This window comes from Oncorhynchus keta, chromosome 34 (assembly GCF_023373465.1).
Source record: "Oncorhynchus keta strain PuntledgeMale-10-30-2019 chromosome 34, Oket_V2, whole genome shotgun sequence".
NCBI lineage: Eukaryota > Metazoa > Chordata > Actinopteri > Salmoniformes > Salmonidae > Oncorhynchus > Oncorhynchus keta.
This window is the reverse complement of record NC_068454.1, coordinates 47,937,240-47,962,411: the sequence shown is the minus strand read 5'-3', so window position 1 is coordinate 47,962,411 and position 25,172 is coordinate 47,937,240. Positions and strand designations below refer to the sequence as shown.

The 25,172-nt window shown below is 40.5% G+C and overlaps 1 protein-coding gene across 2 annotated transcripts in view; it reads left to right on the top strand.

Annotated features, from left to right (window-relative positions):
- Nucleotides 1-25,172, top strand: part of LOC118367217 (SLAIN motif-containing protein 1-like) — an 82,702-nt gene that overhangs the window by 16,490 nt on the left and 41,040 nt on the right. The window contains exon 1 of one of the 2 annotated variants that reach the window (XM_035750390.2): nt 12,930-13,715. The exons of the other annotated variant lie outside the window; for it this stretch is intronic. Within the exon in view, the coding sequence (XP_035606283.1) occupies nt 13,306-13,715 (410 nt within the window). The 5' untranslated portion in view covers nt 12,930-13,305. Of the gene's footprint in view, nt 1-12,929; nt 13,716-25,172 lie in introns of those variants that run through there. 2 annotated transcript variants of the gene reach the window in all.

The window sequence follows — 25,172 nt, the reverse complement described above, 5'->3', positions numbered from 1 at the left end:
TTAGTGATGAGCTTTGTGGGCACTATGGTGTAGAATGCTGAGCTGTAGTCAATGAAAAGCATTCTCACATAGGTATTCCTTTTGTCCAGGTGAGAAAAAGGCATTGTTGAGTGCCTCACATGTGGATCTGTTGAAACGGTATGCAAATTGGAGTGGGTCTAGGTTGTCCGGGAGGATGCTGTTTCTGTGAGCCATGACCAGCCTTTCAAAGCACTTCATGGCTAATGACATGAGTGCCACGGGGCGGTAATCATATAGGCAGGTTACCTTCGCTTCCCTGGGCACAGGGACTATGGTGGTCTGCTTGAAACATGTAGGTATTACAGACTCGGTCAGGGAGAGGTTGAAAATGTCAGTGAAGACACTTGACAGTTGGTCCGCGCATGCTTTGAGTACTGGTAATCCGTCTGGTTCAGAGGATTTGTGAAGGATTTGTTCACATTGGCTACTGAGAGTGTTATCACATAGTCATCCAGAACTGCTGGTGCTCTCGTGCGTGCTTCAGTGTTGCTTGCCTCGAAACAAGCATAAAAGGCATTTAACTCATCCGGTAGGCTTGCGTCACTGGGCAGCTCGTGTCTGGGTTTCCCTTTGTAGTCCGTAATAGTTTTCAAGCCCAGCCACATCCGACGAGTGTCAGAGCCAGTGTAGTAGGATTCAATCTTCATTCTGTATTGACACTTTGCTTGTTTGATGGTTTGTCTGAGGGCATAGCGGGATTTCTTATGAGCTTCCGGATTAGTCTCCCGCTCCTTGAAAGTGGTAGCTTTAGCTCGATGCAGATGTTGCCTGTAATCCATGGCTTCTGCTTGGGATAAATACGTACAGTCAATGTGGGGACAAGGTTGTCTGCAATTATTGATGAAGCCGATGACTGAGGTGGTGTATTCCTCAATGTATTCCTCAATGCCGGCAGGGTAGCCTAGTGGTTAGAGCATTGGACTCGTAACCGAAAGGTTGCAAGTTCAAATCCACAGGCAGTTAACCCACTGTTCTTAGGCCATCATTGAAAATAAGAATTTGTTCTTAACTGACTTGCCTAGTAAAATATAGGTAAAATAAAAAAATAAATGCCATTGGATGAATCCCGGAACATGTTCCAGTCTGTGCTAGCAAAACTGTCTTGACGCTACCCATCCCTTTAGCGGGATTATTTTCGTCAGCAACCGCCGAATAGCATAGCGCAACAGCCAAATAATATTACTAAAAAATATTCATATTCATGAAATCACAAGTGCAATATTGCAAAACACAGCTTAGCCTTTTGTTAATCCACCTGTCGTCTCAGATTTTGAAATTATTCTTTACAGCGAAAGCAATCCAAGTGTTTGTGTAAGTTTATCGATAGCCTAGCATAGCATTATGTACACTTAACATCAGGAAGCTTGGTCACGAAAATCAGAAAAGCAATCAAATTAACCGTTTACATTTGATGATCTTTGGATGTTTTCACTCACGAGACTCCCAGTTACACAACCAATGTTCCTTTTGTTCCATAAAGATCATTTTTATACCCAAAATACCAACTTTGTTTGTTGCGTTATGTTCAGAAATCCACAGGAAAGAGCGGTCACGACAACGCAGACGGAAATTCCAAATAGTCATCATAATGTCCACAGAAACATGTCAAACGTTTTTTATAATCATTCCTCAGGTAGTTTTTAAAATATATATTTGATAATATATCAACCGAGTGTGTAGGTTTTTCAATAACAGCGGGTGGAACACTGGTGGCTTTACTCTGTAGCGCAAAAACTCACTGAGAGCCCCCAGCTATCCACTTACGCAATGTGATCTTTTACGCTCATTTTTCAAAATAAAAGACTGAAACTATGTCTGAAGACTGTTGACACCGTAGTAAAGCCAGAGAAAATGAATCTGGTTGATATCCCTTTAAATGGAGGATAGGCATGCATAGGAACAGAAGGGTTTCAAAATAAGAGGCACTTCCTAATTGGATTTTCCTCAGGGTTTCACCTGCAATATCAGTTCTGTTATACTCACAGACAATGTTTTGACAGTTTTGGAAACTTTAGAGTGTTTTCTATCCTAATCTGTCAATTATATGCATATTCTAGCATCTGGTCCTGAGAAATAGGCTGTTTACTTTGGGAACGTTATTTTTCCAAACATAAAAAATAGTGCCCCCTAGCTTCAAGAGGTTAACAATACATTTGTGGAGTGGTTGAAAAATGTGTTTTAATGACTCCAACCTAAGTGTAAATAAACTTCCGACTTCAACTGCATATATTTACACTGAGCTGTGATTCGATAGATGGGTCGAAGATGGAAGAATGGTTTTCCCAGCAGAGATCGCCCTTGTCCTTTGTGGAATCTTTTTGTTTGTAGTGTTGTATGATGGATATGTTGTAACCTGTCTTCTCAGGAGATTGTTTGTCTTTTCCTAGGCCACTTACGTTTTCAGCTGCAGCTGATAACTCGACTTCTAGGATGTATCACTTCTTCTTTAGTGAATGAAGTTCAAAGTTCACACCATTTTGTCATACTCATCTTGTGCTGTATTCTGGCTTTTCTAGTCGAAATTCATCCTTCCAGCATGGTGATCGTCACCACCACGTTGAAATTAGCCCTTTTAAACGTATGGACACCATACCTCATGTCATCAGGAGCTAAGGTTTGACTTCTGTCAATGGGCTTTTGTAGTGGGTAGAGAAGTGCGTGTTTCATAGTTCTCAACCAATGTCTGGTAGCTTGGGTGTGGACACTGAGTGAGCATAGTTTACTTTTTGAAAACAATTATCTCATTTAGAACCTAAAATAACATTTCCTCTTTTCACAAATAGTTTAATGTTTAAACATTTAAATTGCACAACAATTCCATGTGAATCTGATAACTATAATGTGTAGACTTTCCATTATTCAATTTATGTCGCCCTATCATCAGATATAATGTCCCAGACACAAACTGATCTGACATCATATTCTTTAAGTTCCAACGGATACTTTCAACTGGTTGGATTACAGAAATAATGTTATTTTCCCCAACCTTTTTATTTTATCATACTCTCTCTATGTTAACAAAGGGCTTTCCAAGAGTCCATTCTGTAGAGTGTAACAACGTAACGATACAGTAACTGTAACAATTACAGTAAAAAGTAACAGTAACTGTCACGTAACAGTAACATCCCATTGTCATAGGACACCACCTTCAAAGACAAAAGTGAGCGTGACAACAGAAGTCAAAGTGACCAGCCCCAAAGCGTAAGATCAGGCTTGACAAGGCTCATACTGACATAATAACATAGAATGTGTAAAATACTGTAACATACAGTCAGGTCCATGATCATTGGCACCCTTGATAAAGAGTAAGCAAAAAAGACTGTATAAAATAAATCATAAATAATTACTGAGTTACATTGCATGCAAAAATGTTTAAAAAAAGTATATTTCATACTAGTACAGTTGCTCAGAGAAATACATTTGGTTCAACAAGTAATATAAATAAAATGGCACTGCTGTTTTCAATATTCTAGCCTAGTTAAATAAACCGGGATGACTTTGGGCCAATTGTGCACCACCTGTGGGACTCCCAATCACAGCCGGTTGTGATACAGCCTGGAATTGAACCACGGTCTGTAGTGACGTCTCTAGCACTGAGTGTCTTAGACTGCTGTGCCACTCTGGAGCCCAAAGTACCTTATCACTACAGTAAAATATTGTGGGGGATCTTTGATGTTGTGGGGCTATTTTCAGAGGTTGCACCAGAGGTTTAAAAGTGGTGTGGCAAGATGTGTACGTGTCCTTTCTGGGGCCTGGAGTTTTTCCTGATCTCATGACCTGGTCAAGTAAAACTCTGGGTCCTATTTGTAGGCTATGATAACATATTATTATAATTTCCCATTTTATCTGTGCTATGACTTTAGGGCTGTAATCTATGGATTTCACATGACTGGGAATACAGATATGTTAAAATAAAGGTAGGGGTGTGGATAAGAAAACAAGTCAGTATCTGGTGTGACCACCATTTGCCTCATGCAGTGTGACATATCTTCAGGCTGTTGATTGTGGCCTGTGGAATGTTGTCCCACTCCTCTTCGATGGCTGTGCGAAGTGGAACGCGCTGTCGTACATGTTGACCCAGAGCATCCCAAACATGCTCAATGGGTGACATGTTGTGAGTATGCAGGCCATGGAATAACTGGGATGTTTTCAGCTTACAGGAATTTTGTACAGATCCTTGCGGGGCAGATCCCTTAAGGGGCTGTGCATAATCATGCTGAAACATGAGGTGATGGCGGCAGATGAAAGGCACGACAATCGGCATCAGGATCTCGTCAGGTATCTCGTTCAAACTGCCATTGATAAAATGCAATTGTGTTCATTGTCCGGAGCTTATGCCTGCCCGTAACATAACCCCACCGCCACCATGGAGCACTGTGTTCACAACATTGACATCAGCAAACCACTCGACAACACGACAACATACAAGCTGTCTGTCATCTGCCCGGTACAGTTGAAACCGGGATCCATCTGTGAACGGCACACTTCTCTAGTGTGCCAGTGGCCATCGAAGGTGAGCATTTGCCCACTGAAGTCTGTTACGACACCGAACTGCAGTCAGGTCAAGACCCTGGTGAGGACTACGAGCACACAGATGAGTTTCCCTGAGAATGTTTCTGATAGCTTGTGCAGAAAACTCAGTTTCATCAGCTCTCCGGGTGGCTGGTCTCAGACGATCCCGCAGGTAAAGAAGCCGGATGTTAAGGTCATGGGCTGGCGTGGTTACATGTGGTCTGAGGTTGTGAGGCCGGTTGGACGTACTGCCAAATTCACAAAAATGAAGTTGGATGCAGCCTATTGTAGAGAAAAACATGGTTTTATTCTCTGGCAACAGCTCTGCTGGACATTCCTGCACTCAGCATGCCAATTGTGCGCTCCCTCAAAACTTGAGACATCTGTGACATTGTGTTGTGTCACAAAACTGCACATTTTAGGGTGGTCTTTTATTGTCCCCAGCACAAGGTGCATCTGTGTAATGATCATGCTGTTTAATCAGCTTCTTGATATGCCACACCTGTCAGGTGGATGGATTATCTTGGCAAAGGAGAAATGCTCACTAACAGGAATTTAATAAATAAAAAATTGCACATGGAACATTTCCAATGTCTTTTACTTCAGCTCATGAAACATGGGACCAACACATTACATTACATAATTTTTGTTCAGTATATTTTTGAGGCCAAATCCAGATGGTTGTAAATTTTCTTATGTCCACTTATGACATTATATATTCTGTGATTTTGTGCAGCTATGAGTACACCAGTGTCACCAGTCCCACCGTCTACACGTCTACTACCTACAAGGACAGTAGGTACGGTAGTATTAATCATCTCCTACCCGGCAGTAAATTAACTAGACCATCTATAGGCCACCAGCAATATCCATTTTGAAGTATACATGTAACAAACTGTACTTCAATCAATCAATCAATCAAATGTATTTATAAAGCCCTTCTTACATCAGCTGATATCTCAAAGTGCTGTACAGAAACCAAGCCGAAAACCCCAAACAGCAAGCAATTCAGGTGTAGAAGCATGGTGACTAGGAAAAACTCCCTAGAAAGGCCTGAACCTCGGAAGAAACCTAGAGAGGAACCAGGCTATGAGGGGTGGCCGGTCCTCTTCTGGCTGTGCCGGGTGGAGATTATAACAGAACACGGCCAAGATGTTCAAATGCTCATAAATGACCAGCATGGTCAAATAATAATAATCACAGTGGTTGTCGACTGTGCTACAGGTCAGCACCTCAGGAGTAAATGTTAATTGGCTTTTCATAGTCGATCATTCATAGTATCTCTACCGCTCCTGCTGTCTCTAGAGAGTTCAAAACAGCAGGTCTGGGACAGGTAGCACGTCCGGTGAACAGGTCAGTGTTCCATAGCCGCAGGCAGAACAGTTGAAACTGGAGCAGCAGCACGGCCAGGTGGACTGGGGACAGCAAGGAGTCATCAGGCCAAGTAGTCCTGAGGCATGGTCCTAGGGCATGGTCCTTGAACAATTTTATTCTCATCTTTAGCCGGGCTGAGAACGATCTGTTTGATTCTCTCGTGTCAAAACCCACCAAGACTGTGTATTCTACTACTGAAAGGTGAGATTGCAGGAACGCATACAAGAAAGATAAAAAAGGGTTCCAAAAGGGTTCTTCGGCTGTCCCCGTAGGGTCCTTTCGGGTTCCAGGTAGATTCCTTTTTTGTTCGAGGTAGAACCCTCTGTGGAAAGGGTTCTACATGGCACCCAAAAAGGTACTACCTGGAACCAAAAGTGTTCTACCTGGACCCCAAAATAGTTCCCTTATGGGGACAGCCAAATAACCCTTTTATGTTCTAGATAGACCCTTAGTAAAAAATGAGATTCTTGAAAGACGGGACAAGCTCTTCTTTATTTCCCAAATATTTGTCTTAATATTAACAACATTTGAAATATATATTTTGATAGACCAAAGTATCAGCTATCACACCATGGAAAGGAACAGCCTCCTAATTCTTACATTTTTTCTTAAAATGTAACTAATTGGATTGATGATAACTCCGTCAGACACCACAAAAGGCATACTTTTCAAATATTTATTGTTCAACAAATGTTTAAAGACCTTGATTGCTTAATTCTAACATTAGATTTTTCAAATAGTTAATACAATCTCCGAACATCTTTTTTAATAGGGCTAAATAATGCCCCAGTGCTGATTTGGTTTCAGAACATAAAACATTTATAAAGCAAACATTAACGCTTAGTTCTAGCACAGCAAATACTTTAAGCAAAAACAGTGATTAAAATACCTTTTCAGAATATTGACAAAAACATTTCTCTTAAGGGGCGGAGTTGACAAGCCACTGAAAACAGACATATTTTTTTCTTACAAAAATTTATGTTCATTTGTCAAATATAGAATATGATTTGAAAATACCCAGTAAATGATTATTCAGATCTTTCAGCACTCTGATGGAGTAGATTTTTTAAATGTTATTCTTCATTCAAGTGGTAATAGCCATTTTAGTTTTCCTCAGTTGCTTTCACAAATCCCGTCATCATCATTATGCTCTCAAACTGTGCTATTTATATCTGTTTTCATCTTAGACTGTGCACATGATTAAGATTTCACATGTACAAACAAAAACATTTAGTTGAATGTTATTATTCTTAAATAACATAATTGTAAAAGTCCTATAATGTAGTTAGAACATATAACATAGTTATTTAGCCACAAATAACAAGGCCTCTGATGGTTTTGATAAAATATCTCCCCTAGCAGATTACGTCTGGCCCGACATGAGGTCCATGCATGCTTTCTCACACAGCCATGTGATGATGATAAGTCCCTCTCAGTCCCTGTTGGATTGTGTTGGAGAGAGACCTGTGCTCCTACTGCTGTAAGCCCATGAGCTATGACCAAAGATGGTGCTGGAGGATATGAAGATCAACTGCCACACTACCTGCTTCAAGGTAAACACTATTTAAATATTTAAATATTAACACCATATGCTAATATTTGAATGTCTGTGTCTGAGTGTGCGTACAGAGGCTTCTTTCTTCTTATCAGATCTACCATATTGTGATATGAATAGGTTACATTTGCACTACTAGATCCAATAATTGGTTTGATTGGATTACATCCAACCATCTCCTCATTAAGATTACCAGACTCTGTGTCTGCCTTGAGATGTAACAATCAATACACATGCATCATGATCTTCTTCTTCGCCTAATGAGAGTATCTGACAATGTGTGTTTCTGTGTCCTCAGTGTGAGGTGTGTAGCAGTCCCCTGGGCCATCACAAGGCAGTATTTTGGTCCACAGACGCACCGTCAACTGTGAGCGCTGCTTCGAAGTCACCAGAGGTAAGCACATTTAGAAACACACTCAGAACTACATCTCATACTAATGTTTTACGGTACACTGTATCAATGTTTTACAAATGGTGCGTCTGGATTTACTGGTTTTCAATTGGTTTCTTTAAATACGGAGACATAAAAATCTCCAAACCTAATTTGGGTCACTGTGAGGTAACATATATTCTTCATTGTTTTTACAGAAAAATGACATAGTTGAACATGAAGATGAAGATGGGGTCTTTATTATGTAGGTGTTTAACAGATTGACGATTATGAATGACGCTTTGGTGACATGGATCCTCCTTATATAGATACGGAAATGTATTGAGGTTGAAAACCTGTTTACATAATTAACGTATTTCTCACAGGCATTCAGGCTACCAAAGTAGACCTACTGTAAGATACCCATATGATGTAAGAATTAGGGCCGGGGGGCTGATTTGTGTGTGCAATACAAAAATATAAATACATCTTTATTAAACTTTGGACAGAAGTTACACAAAACAGTTTGGTGTTTTCTTTCAAGTATTTGTAGGCTATGCATTGTGTGTGTGCCAAATCAATTAAATGTGAATCAAAAGTATTGACATTAACCACATGGAAACAATGTGTTTGATACCGTTCCATTTATTCCCCATTCCAGCCATTAATTTGAGCCCATCCTCCCAAATTAAGATGCCACCAGCCGTCTGTGTCACACACCCATATTGATCAGATCATACCTCGCCACACCCACAAAACGAGAAAACGTACCTCAAAGCCTGTTGAAGAATGGTGCGCACCGTTTTAGGGAAACTGTAATTCAAAAATAAAGTGACAAGTACAGTGCCTTGCGAAAGTATTCGGCCCCCTTGAACTTTGCGAACTTTTGCCACATTTCAGGCTTCAAACATAAAGATATAAAACTGTATATTTTTGTGAAGAATCAACAACAAGTGGGACACAATCATGAAGTGGAACGACATTTATTGGATATTTCAAACTTTTTTAACAAATCAAAAACTGAAAAATTGGGCGTGCAAAATTATTCAGCCCCCTTAAGTTAATACTTTGTACCGCCACCTTTTGCTGCGATTACAGCTGTAAGTCGCTTGGGGTATGCCTCTATCAGTTTTGCACATCGAGAGACTGACATTTTTTCCATTCCTCCTTGCAAAACAGCTCAAGCTCAGTGAGGTTGGATGGAGAGCATTTGTGAACAGCAGTTTTCAGTTCTTTCCACAGATACTCGATTGGATTCAGGTCTGGACTTTGACTTGGCCATTCTAACACCTGGATATGTTTATTTTTGAACCATTCCATTGTAGATTTTGCTTTATGTTTTGGATCATTGTCTTGTTGGAAGACAAATCTCTGTCTCAGTCTCAGGTCTTTTGCAGACTCCATCAGGTTTTCTTCCAGAATTGTCCTGTATTTGGCTCCATCTATCTTCCCATCAATTTTAACCATCTTCCCTGTCCCTGCTGAAGAAAAGCAGGCCCAAACCATGATGCTGCCACCACCATGTTTGACAGTGGGGATGGTGTGTTCAGGGTGATGAGCTGTGTTGCTTTTACGCCAAACATAATGTTTTGCATTGTTGCCAAAAAGTTCAATTTTGGTTTCATTCTGACCAGAGCACCTTCTTCCACATGTTTGGTGTGTCTCCCAGGTGGCTTGTGGCAAACTTTAAACTACATTTTTTTTATGGATATCTTTAAGAAATGGCTTTCTTCTTGCCACTCTTCCATAAAGGCCAGATTTGTGCAATATACGACTGATTGTTGTCCTATGGACAGAGGTGTCCCACCTCAGCTGTAGATCTCTGCAGTTCATCCAGAGTGATCATGGGCCTCTTGTCTGCATCTCTGATCAGTCTTCTCCTTGTATGAGCTGAAAGTTTAGAGGGACGGCCAGGTCTTGGTAGATTTGCAGTGGTCTGATACTCCTTCCATTTCAATATTATCGCTTGCACAGTGCTCCTTGGGATGTTTAAAGCTTGGGAAATCTTTTTGTATCCAAATCCGGCTTTAAACTTCTTCACAACAGTATCTCGGACCTGCCTGGTGTGTTCCTTGTTCTTCATGATGCTCTCTGCGCTTTTAACGGACCTCTGAGAGTATCACAGTGCAGGTGCATTTATACGGAGACTTGATTACACACAGGTGGATTGTATTTATCATTAGTCATTTAGGTCAACATCGGATCATTCAGAGATCCTCACTGAACTTCTGGAGAGAGTTTGCTGCACTGAAAGTAAAGGGGCTGAATACTTTTGCACGCCCAATTTTTCAGTTTTTTATTTGTTAAAAAAGTTTGAAATATCCAATAAATGTCATTCCACTTCATGATTGTTTCCCACCATTCTTCACAAAAAAATACAGTTGTATATCTTTATGTTTGAAGCCTGAAATGTGGCAAAAGGTCGCAAAGTTCAAGGGGGCCGAATACTTTCGCAAGGCACTGTAACGTAATTAAATTTGAAGCAAACTAAACGCACGACAAAGCATGGGCCAGATACCCCCCCCCCCATTCCAAAAAAAGGAGAACACCTGAAAAATCTTGATTCGTCCAAATGATCAGTGCCAAAAACAATCTGCCCACCAGTGTTATGATATGGATGATTTGTCACCACACATGGTTTGTTTACGTTTCTCTGTTGCTTAAGTTTCTTCTGTAAATGGAGTAGGCCTACAGCGACATCTAGTGTTCGTGTCGGGGACAACAGTTGTTTGACAACTGTAGCATTGTAGATAAACCTAACTCTTTTCCTAACCTTAATCTCATTCTCCCAACCTGATAAGTTAATTCACCTAACCTGCTGCGTTAGTTTAAAAAAAACTTGCCACGTTAATTAATCTAACCTGCTATGTAAACAAACCATCTGTGCCGACAAATCATCAGTATCACCGCACTGGGACAAAATGCCTCATTCGTCGTCGCATGCCATGTCACATTTTTTTTACAATATAAAACCTACACATACAAACGACAACTTCACCCCTGCCCAGACCCACCTGCTCACACCCCGATCCCCAGCGCCCGCCTCAAACTGCACCATTTTGTTTCCATTGTGTTAACGTTAGAGGATTGGTTGATTTTAAGCATACGTTTTTTTAAAGACGTTTTTTAAAGTATCATCCAACCCATTGGGTATCTCACTCCACCCTCATGTGCCATGTCTTGAAATATGCAGACAAACGGATTAAAAGTACATTTACATTGTAATTCTTCTGACAGCCAACTCTGTCCATCACTTTTGGACATTCCCAGAAGGCATGGATTATTGAGTCATTGTTAATTCTACACTTAAGTCGTCGCTCTGGATAAGAGCGTCTGCTAAATGACTTAAATGTAATGTAAATGTAAATGACTGTCATTGTGGTATACATTTTGTGAATGTCTCTTGTGTGATAAATTGCACACATTAGTTTATATTGGATTAAGAGTACATTTTAATTAAGTGTAATTGTGTTAGTTATGTTCCAAAACTCCATCCTTCTTGTGACAATATCCGTTTTTTAAATCTTGCTTCCAATAGTTTATATTTTTTTTCTAAGAGATTATCAGTTGGATAGGCTCTCTGCAAGGTTTTGCATATCTTACCTATCCTTTACTGACTCAAATAGGATTCCCTTAAAATGGCTCTGATGTCCAAAATATTTAAAATAAACATTTCTTGATATTCAACTTTTTGAGTTGCATGTATTTGAAAATATCTACATTAGTCAGTCCAAAATTGCTTTTGAATTCTGTCATGGAAATACATGTATTTGCTATTTCCAAGTAATTTATGGTTACCATGCCTTTAGTTTTCTGTGTGGACCAATTTATCTTTGAATTCTGAAAAGCTATAGGATTGTTCCATAGGGTTGTGATTTAGGGAGTGATAATGGTTCTGTAGAAAATGTTTTTAAAAAGTATCCATTATTGTTATAGAGTTCTTCACTATTAAGTTGTTAATGTTCTTAGCTTGACCCTTTTGAAAATAGACACAGATTCTGGGGATGAGCATGTACATCTTATATATATATAAGTAATATATGCCATTTAGCGGACGCTTTTATCCAAAGCGACTTACAGTCATGTGTGCATACATTCTACGTATGGGTGGTCCCGGGAATCGAACCCACTACCCTGGCGTTACAAGCGCCATGCTCTACCAACTGAGCTACAGGACTACTATCTTCAGTATGTACCCATTGTTCCTCTATATCAAATAAAAAATCGAATCAAATTGTATTGGTCGCATACACAGATGTTATTGCAGGTGTAATGGAATGCTTTTCGTGCATTTAAATAACTATATGTCGCAAGTAAAAGCCCTGGGGGGCGAGTTGATACAATTCCAAGTCTGGAAGATTAGAAGATATAGAACGTTCCCTTTTATTCTATGAGTTTTATTTGCTCATTTAAAGTCTGAGCAAGTATACTTTTTTCAAGAATGTTTTTGGTGGGGTAGTTGTTCTAGCGCACGTGCAATGATGTGCAATGATTTCAGAGGGAAAAACATTACCATTGTTAGAATTAATTCATTTGATATTGTAATATCACAAACCGATGTGGCAGTTTCACCATTACTTATTCCAGTTTTAAAGTATATATATATTTTTTTATTTGACCCTTTTTCTCCCCAATTGCGTGGTATCCAATTGTTTTAGTAGCTACTATCTTGTCTCATCGCTGCAACTCCCGTACGGGCTCGGGAGAGACGAAGGTTGAAAGTCATGCGTTCTCCGATACACAACCCAACCAAGCCGCACTGCTTCTTAACCACTGCGCCACCCGGGATGCCTAAAGTATATATTTTTGAGAGTACTAATGTTATTGTCCGCACTACAAGAAAGAAATAGTTAAATAAAATACATTTTTTCTTTGAAATATATTATTAAAATACTATAGGTTTACGTTCATTCCTATGGAGAACTGTTCCATCTGAGGAGTACCAATATGGCGGCCGGTGCCTTCAAAGACTCTTATTGTCCCTTTGAAATCAGCAATCCAGGGATTCTTGGTGCTTTCAAGACAACTGGGAACTCGGAAAAAACGAGGTCAAATCGTGACGTCAGTGATCTTCAGTTCGGAAAGCTGTGTAGTGCCCTAGCACAGCTGATTCAAATAATCAAAACTTGATGATGAGTTGGTTATTTGAATCGGGGGGTGATGATGCCCAAGTTCGGATGACCATTCAAAACGATTTTCCCAATCAGAGCTCGTGTTTTTCCCGAGTTCCCAGTTATCTTGAACACACTGAAGTCGGAGGTCAGAGATTTCTGAGTTCCCAGTCATCTTGAACGCGGCATAAATACATAATTTGGGTTGAATCTGCACACAGCATCACTACGAAGCACGTCTCAATTGTCTACTTACAAAGAACGACCGACCGATCATTACGGTTACCGACCGTAGTGCGTGTTGATTTTGTCTTTCTAAATGCGTGTTTTAACCAATGGAATCGGAAGTGTTGAACCCCTAAATGATGGCGGACGTTAATGGCAACAATACATTTCAAAACGCGGAGCTCGAAGTGATAAAGCTTCAGGAGCTGGTCCGAAAATTGGAGAAACAAAACGAACAGCTCAGGACAAGAGCTAATTCAGTAAACAATTGCAACAATGGCCCACATATATTTCCAACCTCATCGGCCTGTCTGCACGGGAGTACAGCCTGCTCTGCTTCTAGTCTGGTTTTCTCTGCAAATTATTCAAATCCAGCACTATCGCATCCTTGTGCTCTTGGACCATACACTTCGTCCGAGGAGCCATTCTCCAATTTCAAACAAAACTCGGTATTTGATACTGATGTGGAGGACGCCACTGTTCTGGACGAGGTCGATATTCTAGACCTGGATACCGTACTCCCGGTTGGAGAGTCTGATCATAGCTGGTATTGATGCTGTTCTATTTTATTGACCCCGTTCCTACCTGGTCTGTGCCATTAATATGTTTATTTTATATTGTATTCTGCCAGCAGCACAAATTATGACGTCACGTTAGTATGGTAATGAGGAAACCGTTTAAATAAAAGCCTGCATTTCAAAACATTGCAATGTGGATAACTCATTCAGAAGATATATATTTTTAATCAGTGGCCAATTGTATTGTGCCAACAAGTAAAGGCAATCAGTAAATATTGTAGAATATGTATATATTTTTTAAAACCAATAATAATAAACAATACTATGGTAACACTGGTATGTTGAGAATATTGGGCTGTAGAGAGAACTTTTCTACCTGTCTCAGCTAAAGTGGGGTGGAAAATACTCAGTAGGGTCTCTAATAACCAAATGTGTGTAGTTTTGGAGGGGTACTGTGTCATACATATCCAGCAGATCTCCGTTCTCCACCCCATCCATAGCCCTCAATAAAATACATTGCAATAGAGACAGTACTTGGGATATATATTGGCTTGTAGAGAGAACTTTTCAACCTGTCTCAGCTAAAGTGTGATGTGAAATACTCGGTAGGGTCTCTACAAACCAAACATGGTTCGTTTTTGAGGGGGACTTTGTCACACAGACTGCTGCTGGCTTTTCACTCTGCCCCTCCATAGCCCCCAATGCAATTGAATGTAGTAGACTTTGCATGGGATACAAGCATTTCGCTTACACCCGCAATAACATATGTGCATGTGTCCAATAAAATTAGATTTGATTTTGGCTTCTAGAGAACTTTTTATACATGTCTTAGCTAAAGTGGGGTGGAAAAAACTCAGTCTATACTAACCAAATAAACTCAGCGAAAAAAGAAACGTCCTCTCACTGTCAACTACGTTTATTTTAAGAAAACTTGTCATGTGTAAATATTTGTATGAACATAACAAGATTCAACAACTGAGACATATACTGAACAAGTTCCACAGACATGTGACTAAAATAAATGGAATAATGTATCACTGAACAAAGGTCAAAATCAAAAGTAACAGTCAGTATCTGGTGTGGCCACCAGCTGCATTAAGTACTGCAGTGCATCTCCTCCTCATGGACTGCACCAGATTTGCCAGTTCTTGCTGTGAGATGTTACCCCAATCTTCCACCAAGGCACCTGCAAATTCCCGGACATTTCTGGGGGAAATGGCCCGAGCCCTCACCCTCCGATCAAACAGGTCCCAGACGTGCTCAATGGGATTTGAGATCCGGGCTCTTTGCTGGCCATGGTAGAACACTGACATTCCTGTCTTGCAGGAAATCACGCACAGAACGAGCAGTATTGCTGGTGGTAATTGTCATGCTGGAGGGTCATGTCAAGATGAGCCTGCAGGAAGGGTACCACATGAGGGAGGAGGATGTCTTCCAAATCAAATCAAAACTTATTGGTCACATACACATGGTTAGCAGATGTTAATGTGAGTGTAGCGAAATGCTTGTGCTTCTAGTTCCGACCATACAGTAATATCTAACAAGTAATCTAACAATTTCACAACAACTACCTTTTACACACAAGTGTAAAGGAATTAATAAGAATATGTACATATAAATATATGGATGAGCGATGGCCGAATGGCATAGGCAAGATGCAGTAGATGGTATAGAGTACAGTATATATATATATGAGATGACTAATGTAGGGTATGTAAACATTATATAAAGTGGCATTGTTTTAAGTGACTAGTGATACATTTATTACATCCCATTTTAAATTATTAAAGTGGCTAGAGATTTGAGTCAGTATGTTGGCAGCAGCCACTCAATGTTAGTGATGGCTGTTAAACAGTCTAATGGCTTGAGATAGTAGCTGTTTTTCAGACTCTCGGTCCCAGCTTTGACGCACCTACACTGACCTCACCTTCTGGATGATAGCGGGGTGAACAGGCAGTGGCTCAGGTGGTTGTTGTCCTTGATCTTTTTGGCCTTCCTGTGACATCGGGTGGTGTAGGTGTCCTGGAGGACAGGTTGTTTGCCCCCGGTGATGCGTTGTGCAGACCTCACTACCCTCTGGAGAGCCTTGTGGTTGTGGGCGGAGCAGTTGCCGTACCAGGCGTATACAGCCTGACAGGATGCTCTCGATTGTGCATCTGTAAAAGTTTGTGATTATTTTTGGTGACAAAGCCAAATTTCTTCAGCCTCCTGATGTTGAAGCCTTCTTCACCACGCTGTCTGTGTGGGTGGACCATTTCAGTTTGTCAGTGATGTGTACGCCGAAGAACTTAAAACTTTCCACCTTCTCCACTACTGTCCCGTTGATGTGGATAGGGGGGTGCTCTCTCTGCTGTTTCCTGAAGTCCACAATCATCTCCTTTGTTTTGTTGACGTTGAGTGTGAGGTTATTTTCCTGACACCATACTCCGAGGGCCCTCACCTCCTCCCTGTAGGCCGTCTCGTCGTTGTTGGTAATCAAGCCTCGTCTGCAAACTGTAATGCAGTTACTGTAACTCACAGCGTTGAGATTGTTTGCAATGACAGCAAGCTCAGTCCAATGATGCTGTGACACACCGCCCCCAGACCATGACGGACCCTCCACCTCCAAATTGATCCCCTCCAGAGTACAGGCCTCAGTGTAACGGTCATTCCTTCGTCGATAAACCGAATCCGACCACCCCTGGTGAGACAAAACCGCGACTCGTCAGTGAAGAGCACTTTTTGCCAGTCCTGTCTGGTCCAGCGACGGTGGGTTTGTGCCCATAGGCAACGTTGTTGCCTTACAACAGGCCACCAAGCCTTTCGTCCAGCCTCTCTCAGCCTATTGTGGACAGTCTGAGCACTGATGGTGGTCCTTCTGTGGCACAGTTGGTAGAGCATGGCGCTTGTAACGCCAGGGTAGTGGGTTTGATTCCCGGGACCACCCATACGTAGAATGTATGCTTTGGATAAAAGCGTCTGCTAAATGGCATATATAAGTATAAGTATTGTGTGTTCCTGGTGTAACTTGGGCAATTGTTGTTGGCATCCTGTACCTGTCCCGCAGGTGTGATGTTTGGATGTACTGATCCTGTGCAGGTGTTGTTACACATGGTCTGCCACTGCGAGGACGATCAGCTGTCCGTCGTCTCTCCCTGTAGTACTGTCTTAGGCGTCTCACAGTATGGACATTGCAATTTATTGCCCTGGCCACATCTGCAATCCTCATGCCTCCTTGCAGCATGCCTAATGTACGTTCACACAGATGAGCAGGGACCCTGGGCATCTTTCTTTTGCTGTTTTTCAGAGTCAGTAGAAAGTCCTCTTGGTAGTGTCCTAAGTTTTCATAACTGTGACCTTAATTGCTTACCGTCTGTAAGCTGTTAGTATCTTAATGACCGTTCCACAGGTGCATGTTCATTAATTGTTTATGGTTTGGACAAGCATGGGAAACAGTGTTTAAACCCTTTACAATGAAGATCGGTGAAGTTATTTGGATTTTTGTGAATTATCTTTGAAAGACAGGGTCCTGCAAAAAGCATGTTTCTTTTTTTGCTGAGTTTATGTGTAGTTTTGGAGGGGGACTGTGCCGTACATATCCAGCAACACTTTGTTCACCCCTCCATAACTGAGACCGGTAGAAAACTTCTCTCTCTATGGGCAATTCTGTATCCCATGTTAAGTATATTACAGTGTATTACATTAGGGGCTATGGAGGGGGTGGAGAACAAAGTGCTGCTGGATACGTGATCAATAAACTTTGATTTGGTTTGTGTAAACTTTCAAATGTAATGACAGTATGAATAATACAATATTTAAAATAAAATACGTCTAATTACCCATACATTTTTTCAATGGTGGTAGCAATGCTGTGGAAACAGTTGTACTGCACCAGAGTGCTAAATATTTTATATTCCCAGTTTTGCATTTCTTTGTAGGTGAACTCTTATTTTGAAAAGGAAAATCGGCAATCGTGCTGCCAGCATAATCTCTTTCTGCTTGGAAAACGGTCATTTATATTTATATTCAAATAAAGCGATGCCAATGTCAACACTGTAAATAAGGCAGGCCTATTTACCTCCTAAAGTTGAAAAGGTTGCCATTTTCAAACAATGTTGCAAATTGCCAGCTAACCTCCAATTAAATAATTTTGTTCGAAGTGGTAGCATAAATGTGAATCTGATTTATCCAATTTAAATACATCATTATTTTTCCTGCACTGGCTACAAGTAGGGCTTACCTGTGAAATAGACCATGGTGTCAGCATGATTCCCTGCTAAGTTTAGGAAAATATGTTATGCTACAGATGTAGGATCTTAATTTGAGCCAGTTTGCTACAGCAGCAGGACGTGAATTATTATGTTGATTATAATAAATGGACATTTTTGTATGGGTTGATACATTTTTCGTTCAAATTGGAAGCTTTTTTAAACTCAAATACACTACGTTTGCATTTCCTGCTGTGCAGGAAAATCCTCAGCAATTTAGGAGTGATCAAATCAGGGCTCCAATGTGGCACAGCGGTCTAAGGCACTGCATCTCAGGGCTAGAGGCATCACTACAGACCCTGGTTTGATTCCAGGATGTATCACAACTGGCCGTGATTGGGAGTCCCATAGGGCAGCTTAGGGTTTGGCCAGGGAAGGCCATCTTTGTAAATAATCATTTGTTAACTGACTTGCCTAGTTAAATAACGGTAAAATATTTTTTTTTCAAGCTCTTGCATCTGTTCAAAGGCTACATTCAAACATTTGCCTTACTAAGTCAACACTATTAGCCTATGTAAACTTATACACTAGGCCATTGTTGTCAATCACCCTTGCTTTGATTCCAGTACATACCTTTTACATGTAAAAATCTTTGAGCATCCTGACAAGTGCCGTATAACCAGAATGTAGGCCTATTATTATTCTCTTCACAGTTGAAGCAGTGTGATGAATGTAAGACCATGCCTTCTGCTGTATTCTACAACCCATATAGTACACAGTAAAATCACAACATGTTAATTCAACTCCTAGGGAGTCAAAGTTCACCCTATTTTGGGGTTTATATGGTCCCACCCCCATTTTGTGTTAAAACTACTCTGGCCATGGTGTTGAAGGAGTTCAAATGACACTACAGTGGCTTGCGAAATTATTCACTGCCTTGGCATTTTTCCTATTTTTTTGCCTTACAACCTGGATTTAAAATATATTTGTTTGATGGGGTTGTATCATTTGATTTACACAACATGCCTTCCAATTTGAAGATGCAAAATATGTTTTATTGTGAAACAAACAAGAAATAAGACAAAAAACTGAACAATTGATCGTGCAAAACCAGCCACCCCCTCAAAGTCAATACTTTGTAGAGCCACCCTTTTCAGCAATTACAGCTGCAAGTCTCTTGGGGTATGTCTCTATAAACTTGGCACATCTAGCCCCTGGGATTTTTGCCATTCTTCAAGGCAAAACTGCTCCAGCTCTTTCAAGTTGGATGGGTTCTGCTGGTGTACAGCAATCTTTAAGTCATATCACAGATTCTCAATTGGATTGAGGTCTGAGCTTTGACTAGGCCATTCCAAGACATTTAAATGTTTCCCCTTAAACCACTTGAGTGTTGCTTTAGCAGTATGCTTAGGGTCATTGTCCTGCTGGAAGGTGAACCTCTATCCCAGTCTCAAATCTCTGGAAGACTGAAACAGGTTTCCCTCAAGATTTTCCCTGTATTTAGCACCATCCGTAATTCCTTCAATTCTGACCAGTTTCCTAGTCCCTGCCAATGACAATCATCCCCACAGCATGATGCTGCCTGGAGATGATGTTCTCGGGGTGATGCGAGGTGTTGGGTTTGCGCCAGACATAGCGTTTTCCTTGATGGCCAAAAAGCTACATTTTAGTCTCATCTGACCAGAGTACCTCCTTCCAAATGTTTGGGGAGTCTCCCACATGCCTTTTGGCCAACACCAAATGTGTTTGATTATTTTTTTCTTTAAGCAATGGCTTTTTTTCTGGCCACTCTTCCGTAAAACACAGCTCTGTGGAGTGTACAGCTTAAAGTGGTCCTATGGACAGATAATCCAATCTCCGCTGTGGAGCTTTGCAGTTCCTTCAGGGTAATCTTTGATATTTTTGTTGCCTCTGATTAATGCCCTCCTTGCCTGGTCCGTGAGTTTTGAAGGGCAGGTTTGTTGTGGTGCCATATTCTTTTCATTTCCTAATAATGGATTTAGTGGTGCTCCGTGGGATGTTCAAAGTTTCTGATATTTTTTTATAACCCAACCCTGATCTGTACTTCTCCACAACTTTGTCCCTGACTTGTTTGGAGAGCTCCTTGGTCTTCATGGTGCCGCGTGCTTGGTGGTGCCCTTGTTTAGTGGTGTTGCGGAATCTGTGACCTTTCAGAACATGTGTATATATACTGAGTTCATGTGACAACCTGTGCACACAGGTGGACTTTAGCTAATTATGTGACTTCTGAAGGTAATTGGTTGCACCAGATCTTATTTAGGGGCTTCATAGCAAAGGGGGTGAATACATACAGTATGCACGCACCACTTTTCTATTTAAAATCTTTACGAATTTTTTTAACAAGTAATTTTTTACCAATTTGGAATATTTTGTGTATGTCCATTTACATGAAATCCAAATAAAAATCCATTTAAGGTTGTAATGCAAAACCCCCTTGGAAAAACACCAAGGGGGTTGAATACTTTTGCAAGGCATTGTAATTATGTGCCATGTGCGTATTGTTTTATGTCTGATTTCAGGACTTGATACCTCCCAAATGAAATGTTTAACTGTTACTGAGGTTTATATCTTGTAAAACGACAGTGGGGATTTGTTCATTTTAATTTCATTTTATTATTTAAAGTGGAACATGAATTGCATCATTCAAGTCACAAGTGTGTCCCGAAGTTGATGGGTTTTATTAACCCCCCCCCGCCACTGTCTGGAAATCACCCCCAGAGTTTTGTCAGCAACACCTGACAACGGAGGGGCCTCTGAGCTAGTTGGTAGGGACGAGGGGGTGGTTTGTGATTTACTGCCTGTCTCTGGTTACTTTTAGTGGAGTTAAAAGTACTCTGTTCCAATGAACTCCAGTTATCACTCCAGGGAGCGTAACACTCTTTTGAGGGTTAAGATAACTCCCAGTAGAGTCAAATTAATAAAAAATAATCAATTTGATCAAAAATGTAACACTGTGATTTCAACTATCCTTGATTTACTGTGTCATTGGCTACCCAGGCTTGTGTATCCTTTTAGCCTGACTCGCTATAGTTCAGCCTGGAGCTATCTGCTGACTGAAGCTGCTCATATACACTCATACACATGCTGTGTGCGGTGTCTCTCAAATGGCACCCTATTCCCATTGTATAGAGTGCCATTTGGGTCACAGCCACTGACATGCTGACTGGTAAATCCATTTTCATCTGCTGAGGTGTAAAATGTAGCACACTTTCACGCAGCTCAATGCAGCGTTTATCGTATCCCACACTCGCATCGGCTGTATTGATATTCTTCAGTCCATTGAACAGATCCCACCAGTTCTAATAATTTATAATCGTGACCCAGTTCTGTCTAGTTATGTCTAAGAACTTGCAATAACTGTATTTGTCTTCTCTCCCACTCTGCCCTACATTGCAAATAGACTGACCAAGATGTATGGTCCTTTACGGAAAGTGTACCACTCAGATTACTTCTAGTGCCAGATTAATGCTGTAGGGCCAACCTGAACCATACTGTGCTGTCTTGGATATTTTGATTCCACATTGTCCAATGGTTCCAGCAACTATGGTTCATAACCAGGCCAGCACCCTATAGCTCGGCTCGGCAGTGTGAAATCGGTATGAGTGTGCCACAGTAGCTTATTACACTCTTCGCAGAATTGGTAGAAAGCGGATGTTTCTGGTTTTCTGGCATACAGTATTGCCCTGAAATGTTTTCCCTGAAAAACTTTAGGTCAACTTACTAAAATAAGCTAAGATGTACTTTATTGCCCATTAATTTACAGAGAATGGAAGAGCTGCTGATCCTTCTTTTCCACTTGGGTGGGGAAAAGAGCATGAGGAAGGAGAGGTTAGATTGAAATACTCATACTGACAAATAAGCACACACACGCCAGGGTCAGTGCCGTTTCTTGGCAGAAGCAACATATGGGGAAGAATTGCAGGAAATTAGCTTTAAAATGGAAACATTTTCTCTTTGTCCCTTTGCAAAATGTGTATAACTGCAAGAAATTTGCTTTAAAGCTGCAAATGTTTCTCTTCGCATTCAAGAGTGGTGCCACTAAAATGTTTTGCTTGCTTGCAACCAAATCTCACTTAGGTTCAGGCACAGCACCCCTGGAGCAGTTGTAGGCACAACGGCATCTAGTATGATGTCAGCAAACCTCTGTTGCCAGCTCACTACACCAGATTTACCCATACAAATTAGGATTCAAACTGACAATCCTCTAGTTGCTAGCCCACCTCTCTAACAGCTAGGCTACCTGCTACCCTCCACTAACCGACTACTACAATTACTTACCATCCCAGTACTTATTTCGTAGCATCCTATAGTAAAGTATGTGTCATCAGCAGAGCTTTTCAGCAATCCAATGATTAGCCTATAAATTTCACTCAATGGCCACTTCGTTGAGCTGACCGACTGTTACAGTAACATGCTTGTTCATCTTTCCAGTAGTTTGTGTCTGGCTGCCCAAAGTCAATCAAATATTAGAATATACTACACAGCTCAATATATGATTCACAACTCAAAGTGTAGGTTTTAGTATTGAGGAGCTATTAAGAGCATTTGTATCACACAAATGCCAGGACAAATATATTACTGTGTTAAATTGGAAAATGTTCTCTCTCGTTTAACTAAGGTCATGAGGCATGTAAAAGTGATGTTCAATAGCCTATATCAAAGAAACTCAAAATGGGAGATGATATTAATAATAATTTTGATCCGAATGTTCAAATTGTCCAAACAGATCCGCAAGGTAGAGGGATTATTTTAAATATGTTAATGGCCCATAAACATATATGGCTCATTAGTCTATACAGTCCAAATACTGATGATCAACGCTTCTTTGAAAATATATATAATAATTTATCAAACCTACAAGCAATACAAGACTCTATTATTATGGTGGGAGATTATAATACCGTTTTAAATACCTCAATGGACTGTAAATGTAATATCACTCACTACAAGCTATAACCCTAAAGGAAATCACAAATATCAATGATATATTGAAACTAGTGGATATATAAAGGTTTAAATACCCTGACTGTCACGCGGGACTAGGTGTGTGTGCAGGAATCAGACGCGGAGAGAGAGTAACGGAGTAAAGTGCTTTACTATTGCACACCAAACTGATAAGCCAAACACAATACAGGGAGCAGGACACTATACCAGACAACCCAAAACCACAGGGTGTCCAGTATAGAAAATAAAATACACAACGACCTAATATGTACACACGTAACAAAAGACAATCCTGCATAAAACAAGGGCGGGTCAAACTACTACATATAGGGAAGCTAATTAAACCAAAATACACACAGTTGAAACTAATAAGACAAAACCAACAGACAAACGAAAAAGGGATCGGTAGCGGCGAGTAGGACGGTGACCACGACCGCCGAGCACCGCCCGAACGGGCAGGGGAGCCAACTTCGGCGGAAGTCGTGACACTGACTTAGTGAGATATGCATGGCAGAGGCTCAATCAAGCGGGTCGTCTTGACTACTTTCTCATGTCATTCTCGCTGGCACCCAAAAAATGTTAAGTGTTGATAGTGGATAGAATGCGGTCGGACCATCAAATAATTGGCATATACATTACTCTTACATAATTTCCATGTGGGCGAGGATATTGGACATGTAATCAAAGCTTATTGGATGATAACTTGTTTTTAACTAGGACAAAATTAATTTATAACATACTTTTTCCGATATAGGTACTGCAGATCCCTTTATTTTTATTTAACATGTATTAAAGAACAAATTCTTATTTACAATGATAGCCTACCCCGGGCCAAACCCTAACCCGGACGACGCTGGGCCAATTGTGTGCCGCACTATGGGACTCCCAATCACGGCCGGTTGTGATACAGCTTGGAATCAAACCAGGGTCTGTAGTGACGCCTCTAGCACTAAATTGCAGTGGCTTAGACCGCTGCGCAACTCAGGGACACTTTTTAATATGCCTTTAGAAGCCTTGCAATTCAATACTTATCTCGAAAACAAAAGCAATTCAGGTCAAAAGAGTCCATATTAACAAAGGAAATAGAAGGACTAATAGTAAAAAAAACAGTACCATAGAGGCACAGAATAAGTTAGAGGAAAAACAAAAAGAAATATCCCATTTGACCTGATTGCTTATGAACTTGCCTACACCTAGCGACCTGTGTTTAATTTAATTATATGAACAAAAAATATTATATTTAATTTGTAACGGCAAGCCAGACAACATTAAACACTGCCTATTTATATAATGAATTCGTAGGGCACAAATTATTCAATATTAAAGCATTAGACATCAGTCATACACAAGTTATACTTAAATCTGAACTGGTTCTTGAGCAGATTAGTAAGAATGTCTCACCCCATGTTCAATAATGACCCTTTCCCCTTTATTCAGATTACAGCCTCTCACAGCCTTCGGGTTATTTGAAAATGAAATAATCTCCAAAATATCGCTATTTTTAAAACGAGCCATAGAAAGTTGGTTGTAATTTCAGTTTAATCCACCAGAAAATAAATAATACGACAAATATTAAGGTAAACTATCTGGTCATTAAGGTATATCTCACTGGTCATCCCCAAAGCCAATTCCTCCTTTGGTCGTCTTTCCTTCCAGTTCTCTGCTGCCAATGACTGGAACAAACTGCAAAAATCTCTGAAGTTGGAGACTCATATCTCCCTCACTAGCTTTAAGCACCAGCTGTCAGAGCAGGTCACAGATCACTGCACCTGTACATAACCCATCTGTAAACAGCCCATCTATCTACCTACCTCATCCCCATACAGTATTTATTTATTTATCTTGCTCCTTTGCACCCCAGTATCTCCACTTGCACATTCATCTTCTGCACATCTACCATTCCAGTGTTTCAATTGCTATATTGTAATTACTTCACCGCCATGGCCTATTTATTGCCTTAACTCCCTTATCTTACTTCACTTGCACTCACTGTACATAGACATTTTGTTTTCTTTTATTCCTCTGTATTATTGACTATGTTTTGTTTATTCAATGTGTAACTCTGTGTTGTTGTATGTGTCGAATTGGTATGCTTTATCTTGGCCATGTCGCAGTTGCAAATGAGTACTTGTTCTCAACTAGCCTACCTGGTTAAATAAAGTTAAAATAAAATAAAAAACTCATGATATCATATAAAGGACTGGTGGAGTTATGTCACACATGTAGTTAACAAAAATATCGGGAAATGTCTGCTCTACCCAAAATTACAACCAACTAATTGCAGCATTAACGCTAAAAATGGAAGAGGCAAGTGGAAGGACGAAAAAGTAAGGA